This window comes from Pteropus medius, unplaced genomic scaffold (genome assembly GCF_902729225.1).
Source record: "Pteropus medius unplaced genomic scaffold, Ma_sr-lr_union100, whole genome shotgun sequence".
NCBI classification, from domain to species: Eukaryota; Metazoa; Chordata; class Mammalia; order Chiroptera; family Pteropodidae; genus Pteropus; species Pteropus medius.
The window spans coordinates 5,761,964-5,774,172 of NW_024352784.1; the positions used below are offsets into that span (position 1 = coordinate 5,761,964).

Here is a 12,209-nt window from a genome sequence, read left to right on the forward strand (position 1 = left end):
CCTCCAGTTATTTAATGTAATACTCTGCTTTAATGCATTCTATTTGTGGTACTAAGGATATTTTTCTGGTTGTACTTGAATGACCACATTCTTATCTAAACCTTCTACAGTTTGCTAATTTAATTCTCTATCTATATTGAATTAAGATGCCTTTGATTTCTCTCATGTCCTGAGGATAACAAGTTTTACCCTTTAAAATAGATTTCATTTTTATAGATTGCTTAATAGATCTACAAATCCATGCACTTTTGCAAAGTAAGATGAATGTGTAATAGTTATAAACTATTATACTGTTCAACTTAAAGTGACCCTTAAGAATTTCAAAACAATTTAAGACGTGAACTCTGTCCTAATATTTGATCTCTCTTAAAATTGCCCTATTTGAACCTTTGGCTCTAATTACTCTTTAGATTTATTTTAATGTTCTATACATACTTTGTGGTTCTTTTTATAAAGAAGTCCTTAGAGAGGTAATAAAGTCAATGTTGTGTGATCCACTTTTCAGGAATTTAGAAGCTTGGTTTTCAATGCGTGCTTTTTTCAATTTAGTCTTCTAACATTTGAAACAGTTTCTGTATTTATAACTTGAAAGTGGAGAGAGATATTTACGGTATTGGAGAGTTGTGCACATAGTCTACATGTGATGGTTTATAGACTGACAACTATTCAGTAAAAAGTTTTAGGACTCATAGATCCCTTTCAAAGTGCCTACATGTTGTTTTGTCTTTCCAGTTAGGTAGTTTCTTTGCAAACTACCCCATACAAATATGAATGATTCATAGACATCCTATGAATGCCTGGTGTTGCACTTTGCTTATCCTGAATTTGCTTTGCTGTCATTTTTATGCATCTCAATTCAGGACCAAAACACATGTCCTAGCTTATTTTTTACTGTTTCAATTAAATACAAAGCTATTTCTCTTGATGGTGTGTGAAGCATTTGGTGTTCCTGTAGTAGACAATAAAAATAGTTTATGACCTTGCTCACGCCCCAGTGCCTTTAAATTTACAGCAGATTTACATTTGGACACCATGTAATCAGCATCTTTCGTGAGTTTAATATGAAGCTTTTAAATTCTGTCTTTTTCAATTTTCCCTAAAAAGCAACATCCTCCAAGCTTTATGGATGTATATTTTCTTTAGAAAATTAAAACTAAGAATATCTAGTAATTGTCATCTACCATTCATTTCAGTAAAATAATTTTATTCTCAAGAGTAATCGTGTATTGCAAAGATAAGGAAGGTGAAGTTTTCTTCTTGATCCTAAGTTGTGATTGATCTGTTTGTAGAGAAATCTGTTTTAGAGGATAAAATGTATGCTTGGTCTTGAGAATCAGGAAAATATGATTAGAATATAGGTATACTGTAACCTTTTCTTCATTTTTAAGAATATGAAAAGAAAAATAGTAAATATGAAAAGAAAAATAATAAGGGAAAATTATCTTCTAAAATAATTTATTATCTTTATAAAGATCATGGATCTCAGGCCTTATGCTTCAGTGAGTCAGGTTAAAATGGAAAGTCATGTGAGAGCTGTGTGGCATGAGTTCATTGCCTTGGACCCATGTAACATCCACATAGCCATTGCTGCAAATGAATTTTTGATGAATTTTCACTCATATTGGTGCTATTGATTTGACTGGCCACCTTAAAAGAAACGGAAATCTTATATATCATTTTCATGTCTGATTTTTTTTCTTAATATTCTCCAATGTAGTAGAAGTTGAGATGTTGGGTCCAAGGTTATGACATGTAAATTTGAAGCATAGTGGCTTCAACTCTTTGAGGTTCGTGGATCACTTTTTTATGTATAAGTCCTCTGTTGCATGAGCTAATTCATTTTTTTAAACAAAGCAGTCATTGTTCTGATTTAACTAATGTAATGAGGATATTAAAGCAATAGGTTGCAATGACTGTAACTGAATGTTTTAGTCCAAGTCCTCAGATGTTTCTGCTGTAGCCAAGAAAGTTCCACATTTGTCAACAACTTGGAGGTTGTTTTATTCAAGTTTTGGAAAACTTCTGATCCTACTTTACCTTTTTTTAGGTTTCCATTATATCCAAAAGGAGGGGAGAAGTTGCAATTTGACTATGGTGTCTATCTTCTCAACAAAAATATAGCACAGGTAAGTAACTCATTCTTCGCTTCTCTCTTACTTCCCACATACACGCTGCTTCCTTGGATTGCTAACCTTCTTTCTTTATAAGTAAGTACTAGAGTTGGCCGTTTTATTTAACCAGTTACAGTGTCAATGAAAAGTTTCATGTTTCGTTTTTTTGGGTTTTTTTGTTTTTTGTTTTCTTTTTGGCCACAGTCTTATTCTGTGCCATTATAAATACTACAGAGAAACAATGAGTACAAATTGGAATCCTTCTGCTAAACTCAGAGGTCCTTTGCTGAGTTGTTACTTGCTAGTAGACTGTACTCAAATGTGGACTTTATGACCTCTTGCCTCTGCAACTTGACTAGTAATAGCTTTCTTCTCACACAGCTTTCTTCTCTTAGACCATTTCTAGAGACTTATTTTGCATTGGAAGTTGTTTATGGGGTAAAAGTTTAGTGGCTTTGGCAAGTCCTTAATGGTCTCCTCACCTTATTATCCAGAGCCAAAAGGAAAGACCAAGCATATGGTCCTTCCACACCATCTGGATTTTCGTGGCTTTCTCAACATCACACCAGTTGGTATCTCATTTAAATAATGTCTGTAGAAAAACTAACAGATGCTTGCTTGGGTTTGCGTTTTTCTAAAGGAAATATGCAGCATTTCTTCAGCATACTCTGCTCTACTTAAAAAGGTAGACATTCTATAAATTCTCTAGTTGTAAAGGAAGTTCAACTTCAGTGCCTTGTTTTTATTTGGGCATCCTTCCAATTGGAATAACTTATGGATGAGTATCCAGGTTTCGCTGTTATTTGAAGTCATTATTAACTGTATCCCCAGACCTTTCCATTTTATGAAGCAATAGATTCATGATTCGTGATTCTTTTGTTTACATGATCCCAAGTTGCCTTTTATCTATATAAATCTAAAGACTCACTGAACAATTTCCTTATTCATTCCTGATAGATCTAGAATTAAACCTCTATATAGTGTCATCTTTGACTTTCTTCCTGTCATCCAACCTCAGTTTAATGTTTTATTTTTTAATTTGATTTTTCTTAAGATTCTTATCCTTTCTGCTGTTGGATCAAATTTCTAGTTTGCAGTCCTCAATCATATGCTTTATAAACTTTACACTCATTGCCCTCTCAGTTGTACTGCTTTTATTGTTATTGTCACTCCAGCTCATGTTCTTTATTCCAGGCAAGCAGCCTTGCTCACAGATTCTGGCCCATGACTCATCTTTCCATGTGCCATTCTTCCCACAACTGACACTTTCCCTTCCCCCATTTTTGGCAGAAAAGTATCTCAATCTAAGAAACCAAACTTTTAATTTCAAGGCTACCTAGCTCACACTACTGATCACAGTTGTCATACCATGGAAAAGGCAGTGTTTAGACAGAACTGGTCAAGAAGTGACCACACTAAGAGTGCATTAAGGGAGAAGAGATGCATCTAAGTAAATTAGAGAGCACCTCCGTGTAAAGTCAGCCAAGGTGGAAAAGAACGCATGGATATTGGAGTCCAGAGTCTGGGAGTCAGTATATCGTCTGTAGAAAAACTAACAGATGCTTGCTTGGGTTTGCGTCTGTACAAAGTTCTGATCTGAGCTTAGAGGTTCTTCTCCCTGCCCTGTTTTCTCTTTCTTGCTCTAAGAACCTATACCCTAGGTCAGAAGTTTGTTGGAATATTTCATGTGAAATCTACTCCTGATTAAGACTAAGGCTGAAATGCTTGGATTTCCTCATAAATCCCAGATTCAAACACACACACATGCACACGTGTACATAGACACACATGCCCGCTCGCACGCGCTCTCTCTCCCTCTCTCTCTCCTTTACCTCCTCCCCCTCTCTGTCCCTCCTCCTCTCCCTCTCGCCCTCTCTCCCTCCCTCCTTTCTTTCTTCTTAGGGTCCAGTAGGAATTCCAAAGGATGGTATAAAGAAGTGCTAAGAATAGCCCAGCTTGCTTTGAAAATAGGACAAAGGTGGAGGCTGAGCATGTGCAGTGGAAAATTTTGGAAAGTCAGCCGTCCACATCAGACTCTTAGCTCTAGTATTTGTTTGGTCCTCTCTTTGGAACATTTCCCAAGTAGCCTCTGACTTTATTCTTAACTGAACCAAGTTTGCAAATGTGCTAAACTAGTTTTATTCATGTATTTAAAAAATGTGCTAAACTAGTTTTATTCATGTATTTAAATAATTTTGTATCCTCTGCAGCTTTATACTATTTTTGATAATGAGGGAGCACACTTGTGTTTGTGTTTAAGATCAATAGGTTAACCACTCTAAATCCAGAAGGAGCAAGTATCTTGCTCTCTAGTGGTTTTTGTTTTTGTTTTTTGTTTGTTTGTTTTTTTCGTTTTTTGTTCTTTGTTCGTAACTGTTGTGGCAGTTTTAAAAGGAGAGGAGAGTAAACTTCTTATAAACAGACTTTCCTAGGTTTCAGAGTTCATTCAGGAAGCGCCTTAGCATTTAGAAAGCAACTTTTAGCAGATTTGTGACTTTTAACCTTTCTTTGCTTCATCTCTACTCCGTCTCTTACTGTTTCTTAGGAATGTTTCATTTTGTCTTTGGCCTTACTACCATCACTTGATTACATTTCTATTTATAACAAATCACAGAACTATAAATTATCATGGCTTCTAATCAAGTAGTATATCAATAAGATATTTCTAACTTTTGAAAGTTTATTTTTCTCTACATTAATACCAATACATGTTGTCAAAGGGGAGTTTGTCTTCTTAGCCAGTCTCATTTATACCCCATCTCTAGAGATGTGAACAAATCATACTTTTAAAATGACCCCACCTCAGTAATTTATAAGCCACGTTAGTGGAGGTGGATGAAAGCATTGGCATGTGTTAAAGTGCCAGAGAAAAAGTAGTGAAGTCATTTAATACTGCATCCATAACTTGGTTGAGGATTTGAATAGTCAATAGGACCTTTCATCACAACCAGAAGTAGTAGTAAAATCACTTTTTTGGTAGAGGAAATGACAGAATTTAGTAATATTTGTTACTTCAGTATTTGGGATCAGTCCAGCCCAAGTTTTGAAAGCACAAGCTTAGAAAGACAGGCCTTCAAGTAGAAGTCCTCAAGTGTTGTTTGAAGAGCTGAGAGGATTAGTAAGGCCTGCTTGCCCCCTTCCTGTCATTGGGTCACCAAGCAAAGGTGTGTGTGTGTGTGTGTGTGTGTGTGTGTGTGTGTGTGTGTGTGTGTGTGTGGCAGGTGTGTGCACACTTGGTATTGAAAGCGAATAAAGCAAAATGCCTTATTTTTAGCACCATTTATTAATATTTTTCAAGCCCCTTTGTCTGGAAAAGCATTTTTTGTTGGTCAGCACATAATATACTAGGAATGGGCCTGGCAATATTCAGGTACAGTGTAATTAATATCAATTAATAAAAAAAAACAGGTTTTGCCATAATTGTCAGTAAGTTTATAAGTATATTAGAATTTACTATCATAGTAGTTTGCTTTTAGTTCCCAGAACATAAAAAATAGTAAATCAAAAATTATAATACTTTATCTTACATTTATGGAGAGGTTTTATAGTTTATAACATGCATTCATATATATTTATGTGAACCTCATCATCACTGTGCAAAGTGAAAAGAGCAGCTAATATTAAATGAATTTGAAGACAATATGACTTTTGACATTCATCAGCCAAGTGTAGCATCACATCATCTGACAGGCTTACTTCCATATATTTCATTGTGTTTTATATTTCCATCCTAAACATGCACAGAATCAAAGAAGATGGCATTCCTAAATGGAAAAGGAATTGAACATTAGTTGAGAGCAGAGACAATAACTGTTTTGCACATTATGATATTTCCATTTATAAACACAATGCCTGAAACACTGTAAATTCTCAAAAGATGTTTAATAAATGAATAAATTGTGATACAGCTCCATCACACAGCTAAGAAACTGAGATCCAGAAAATCTGTGACTTGCTTAAAATTGATGAATTAGTTGATGCAACAAGTATTTGTTGATTATCTACAGTGTGCTATATATACTGAGGTCTCAATTGATAGGGCAGTGAATAAGACAAGATCTTCCTCATAAATAAAGTAGAAACAAAATGACAAATATTATATGGTTCCACTTATATGCATTTTCTAGAATAGGCAAAATCATAGAGACAGAAAGTAGATTAGGGGTTACCAGGGATTGGGAGAAGGGGGAAATGGGAGAGTCATTAATTAATGGTTACAGTTTCTATTGGGGATGATTTAAAATTTTTGGAAATAGATAGTGATGATGGTTGTACAACATGTGAGTGTAATTAATGCCACTGAGTTATACACTTAAAATGGTTAAAGTGACAAATTTTATGTTATATATTTTTCTATAATTAAAAAATTTAATAAAGCAAAAATCATTAAATTATACAATTTAAATGAGTGAGTTGTATGGTATGTGATTATATCTCAATAAAGCTGTTTAAAAAGGAAGAGAAAGTTCCTTGCCTCCTTAAGCTTATAATGTAATGGAAAGAGACAGACAAAATAATTTTAGGTAGCGGTAAGTGATATGATAGAAATTAATTAGGTGATAGAATAGTAAATAACTGGAGAGAGACCTACTTTAGATAAAGCTGTCAAATAAGCCTTACTGAAGAAGTGATATTGAGCTAAGACATGGAGATGACAAGGAACCAGCCCATTCAAAGAGCTAGGAAACAGTAAGTTCCCTAGGGTATAGAAACAGTGCAAAGGCCCTGAAGTAGGAAAGAGCTTTTTGTGTTTAAGTAACAGGCTAATGTGGTAGGAGCTTAGTAATTAAGGGGAGAGGTAGCCAGGGAACATATCATATAGGCCTTAGAGATTACAGTAAAGAGCTTGAATTTTATTCTAAATGCAAAGGGAAGTCAATAATTTAAGCAAGAAAGTGACTTGATTTGATTTATTTTTTCAAAGATCATTGTAGCTGCTCTGTAGATTATAGGGAACTAGAATAAAGCAAAGTCATCATTTAGAAGGCTATTTCAAAAGACCAGATGAAAGTTGATGCTTGGACTAGGATAGTAGGGATAGAGATGGAGAGGAGTGAACAGATTTAAAATATATTATGTGTACTAAACATCACTAATCACCAGGGAAAGGCAAATAAAAACCAAATGAGGTATCACCTTATACCTGTTAGAATGTCTATTATAAAAAAAAAAAAAGACAAGAAATAACAAATATTGGCAAGGATGTGGATGAAGTGGAACCCTTGTGCACTGTTGGTGGGAATGTATATTGATACAGCCACTAAGGAAACCAGTATCAAAATTCCTCAAAAAATTAAAAATTGAACTACTGTATGATCCATCAGTTCTACTTCTGGGCACTTATTTGAAAGAAATGAAAATACTAACTTGAAAAGATATCGGCAACCCTATGTTTATTACAGCATTATCTACAATACCGAAGACGTAGAATAACCTAAGTGCCCATCAGCGGATGAATGGATAAAGAAAATGTGGTTTTACATTTTCATTGTGTATGTGGTATACGTACATACACACATACACACACCATATATATATACAGCGGAATTTTATTTAGCCATAAAAATGAATGAAATCTTGCCATTTGATGGACCTTGATGGCATTATGCTAAGTGAAATAAGTCAGACAGAGACAGACAAATACTGTACAATCTCACTTATATGTGGAATCTTAAAACTGAACTCAGATACAGAGAACATCTTTGGTGATTGCCAGAGGCAAAGGGTTAAGGGATGGCCAAAATGAGTGAAGGTGGTCAAAAGGTACAAACTTCCAGTTGTGTAATAAATAAGTCCTGAGGATGCAATATACAGCATGATGATTAAAGTTAACAATACTGTACTGCATATTTAAAGTTGCTAAGAAGGTATACCTTAAAAGTTCTCACTACAAGAAAAAAAAAGTATAACTTTGTGTGGTGATGGATGTTACCTAGACTTATTATGGTGATCATTTCACAATATATATTGAATCCTTATATTGTACTTCTGAATCCTTATATTGTACAATCCTTATATTGAAACTAATATGTTAATTATATCTTCATAAAAAATTTTATTATGGGAGATGAGCTAATGGTTTGAATGTGGGAGGTGAGGAAAGAGGAGTAATCAAGAATGACTCCTAGATTTTGTGTTTGAGCAACTGGAAGGATGAAAATGCCATTTGTTGCAATAGGGGAGGGTCTAGGAGATGTGGAGTTAAGGAAACCACACGTTTTGCTTTCAAAATGTTAAGTTTGAGTTGCTACTTAGAAATCCAAGTACACTCATTAAGTAGGCAACAGGATATGGGTCTGGAACTCAGGGTAATGAGGTCAATACTAGAGATACAAATTTGGGAGTCATCGATATAAAGATGATTTTAAGCACATGATACCAGATGAGATCAACCAGGGAGAGAATGAAGAGTTGAAAAGAGTGAAAGACAATTAATATAGACAGAAATATAGAATGGGATTTTGCCCTGAGAAATCACATTTAGAAGTTGAGTAGAGGAGGATGAACCAGCAAAGACTGAGAGGAATGGCCAGTCAAGTAGAGAGAAAACCAAGAGAAAGTAATAATTTGGAAACTAAGGAAAGTAAATTTCTGGAAGGGAAGCATAATCATCTATGTCAAATCCTACTGTAAGATGAAGCTTCCTGAACTTGGGAACATGGAAGTCATTGACAAGAGCAGCTTTTGTAGAGGAATAGGTTTGTTGAAGAGTGAATAGGAAGTGAGGAAGTGACATTGATTGTAGACAACTCTTTTGGGGTGTTTTTTGTGAAGTGAAATAAATGGGTTCATAACTGGAAAAGATAGTGGGGGTAAGGGAAGTTTTTTGTTGTTGCTTTTTATCCGTTTTGTGGAGATTAGAGGGTTTTTTTTAAGATGGGAAATATCAGTTTATATGCTGATGAGAGTGATCAAATTGAGAAAAATTGTCAGTATAAGATAAAAAGGGACACTTGAAGGAATAAAGTCTTTGAGAAGGGAAGAGGAAATAGGATATAGAACATAAGTGAACATGTTGACATAAAATCAGAAAAGGGGATACTTTCAGCAAACTTATAGTTTAAAAAAAAATCGTTTCACTTAAGAATGTTCTTCATGAAGCAGTAAAAATTATTATATTAAATCTTGACCCTGGAGTACCCTTGACCCTTTTTATATTCTGTGCGGATGGAAAGGGAAATGTGCATAAAGCATTTGCACTGGATGCTGAAGTATAAGGTTTGTTTCAAGGAAAAGCACTTGTGCAATTGGTTGCTAACTACCTCATTCTTTCATGGAGCACAATCTTTAATTGAAAGACTGACTGACAGGCAATTGACAAACTATTCAGGCTTAGGTATTTGCCAAGCATTTTTTAAAGAATGAGTGAAGTGAGCCTCTCAAAGGAAATCAACTGATCATAAAATTCAAGATTTTTAATGAAAATTAGTATTTCGGAAAACTTGTGTTTGCCGCCATGAGATTGAGAGCTTCCTATTCCTTAAAGATGTTTTCGATGAGACTGGTAGTGATATTTAACAACTGTAACTTTTGAATATTTTATAATTAATGTGTTAGCATTTAAAATCTATGTAACTTGGTGAGCCAGTATTTCCCAAGTGACCAGTGCATGATGCTTTCAAATCACTTACAGATAAAGATCTCTTCAAAGGGCCAAAAACCAATGGATTTTACTGTAACAGGTGCCAACAGTATGTTGATATGGTTTCTGATTCTACCTTTTTACTAACCTTCAAGAAAGTACTATTCGTTGAGCTTGAGAGTGGTATCAGAGAAGAATATCCACAGTTATCTGAAAAGGCTATTAAAATGCTCTTTTCCAACTGCTAATCTGTATGAGGCTGAGTTTTCTTATGGAACCACATATATGGTAACAAAATAAATATATGAGAATCCAGCTGTCTTCTGTTAAGGCAGAGATTGGAAAAGAGACTTGCAAAAATATAAAACAATGTCGTTCTAAATTTCTTTTTTTGAAAATATGCTTGTTTTTTCATTAAAAAATATTTATGTTAGCAACAAATAGATTTCTATTATTTTTTAAATGAATTAATAAATATTTAAGAGTTTTCTCAATTTTAACTTCTAATATGATAAATAAACACTGATATACATGACTCACATAAACAAAAGCTCTTTCAGGTCTTCAATAATTTTGAGCATAAAAGGGTCTTGAGACTACAAAGTTTGAGAACTGCTATTCTAGGGAATGTGGGAGAATCCAGATTTCCTATGGAACACCTCAATTGCTCATAGTTTGATAAACCAAGACACATGTGTCAGTTCGCCAAATGTGGGAATATTGTATAAGAGACTTGCTAATTTGAATTCTGATAATACTGTGTAGTGTAATCCAATTCATAAGGCTATCAGTGGATTCTTCCCTATTGCTTTTGGCTCTTAAGCCAGGCCTCTTCTTTCCTTTCTTGAAAGCTCAGGGACTTAAGAGCAATGCTTTGAGGACATAGTTTACAAATACGAATGTTGATTTACATTTGTATTGAATGTAATGGCTTTTGGTATATTTTTACTTCTATATTTCATTTCATTCTTTCTGAAGTACATTGACCAGATCTATCTTTAGATATAAAAAATTGAGCTGTTGCTATGTTTACTTTCCTGAGGATGACAAAGCTATTAAATGGCAAACAGAATTGAAGACCAAATCTTCTGAAGTCAAACACAATTATTTATTCTTCCTTCCTTCCTTCCTTCCTTCCTTCCTCCTTCCTTCCTTCCTTCCTTCCTTTCCTTCCCTTCCTTCCTTCCTTCTTCCTTCCTTCCTTCCTTCCTTCCTTCCTATTTGTGCCTTATTACAATCCTGTGAGGTAGGTAGGGCACAAACAGTTATCTGCTTTTTACAGATGAGACCCCTGAGATTGAGTTAAGTAGAAGAACTGGGATCAGAACCTGGGAGTTTCATGACCTCTCTTCCTTTTACTCTTTTACCTCCCTTTCCCCTCAGGTTATTTTAAGACTTCATAGAAAGTAAAAATTGGAAACCTCCATTCTGCCAAGGATATGATTTTTCTCTAAAATTTGACTGTTCATGGGGTCCATAGTGCACAGCTGTTTAGAGGGGGTCAATGCCAGCTTACACCCAGCAGCTTAAATTCATGTCTATTTCTTTAACGTACAGCCCAATGTATGTGACACATGAGGGGAAAATGTGTTTTTATTTTCTTCATTCTTCTTGGAATCAAGAAAACAAATTCTGAGGATGTTTTAATAGTCAAAATGCCTCCCCCTACCCCTGCTGGCTACAAAATTTTCCAGTAATGTAGTAGAAACTATTTTTAAGATTTATATCTATACCTTTAAAGAAAAATAACTTTACAGAGATATAATTCACATACCATATAATTCATCTATTTAAAATGTACAATTCAATGTTTTTTAGTATATTCATCGTTTTTAAACTATCACCACTGCTGCTTTTAGAATATTTCATTGCCCTGAAAAGAAACCCTGTGCCCATTAGCAATCACTCACATTAGCCCAAGACCTCCATCCCTAGGTAGCTACCATTTTACTTTCTGTTTCTATATATTTGCCTATTCTGGACATTTCATATAAATGGAACCATGAAACGTTTGTTCTTTGTGACTAGTTTCTTTCACTTACCATAGTTTCAAGGTTCATCCATATTATAGCATGTATCAGTTTTTTGTTTTGTTTTGTTTTGTTTTGGTGGCCAAATCATTTTGGTAATTTGAAGTTGTATATGGATATGCCACATTTTATTCATCCATTCATCAGTTGATAGGCATTTGGGTTGTTTACACTTTTTGGCAATTATTAATAATACCGCTATGAGCATTCATATATAAGTTTCTGTGGGTACATATGTTTTTGTTACTTTCGGGTGTATGCCTAGGAGCAGAAATGTCGAGCTATATGGTAACTGTGTTTAATATTTTGAAGAATTGCCAGACTATTTCCTAAAATAGCTGTATCCTTTTACATTCTACCAGCAATGTATAAGAGTTTCAATTTCTCTACATCCTTGCCAACACTTGTTAGTTTCTATCTTTTTGATTATAGCTATCCTACTAGATATAAAGCCGTAGCTCATTGTTGTTTTGATTTGAACTTTCC

At 34.6% G+C, this 12,209-nt stretch overlaps 1 protein-coding gene across 2 annotated transcripts in view; it reads left to right on the forward strand.

The window, feature by feature from the left end:
- UVRAG (UV radiation resistance associated) overlaps positions 1 to 12,209 on the forward strand; it is a 254,987-nt gene that overhangs the window by 184,023 nt on the left and 58,755 nt on the right. For both annotated transcript variants that reach the window (XM_039848085.1, XM_039848086.1), the window contains one exon: positions 2,048 to 2,126. In XM_039848085.1, the coding sequence (XP_039704019.1) occupies positions 2,048 to 2,126 (79 nt within the window). The remainder of the gene's footprint in view (positions 1 to 2,047; positions 2,127 to 12,209) is intronic.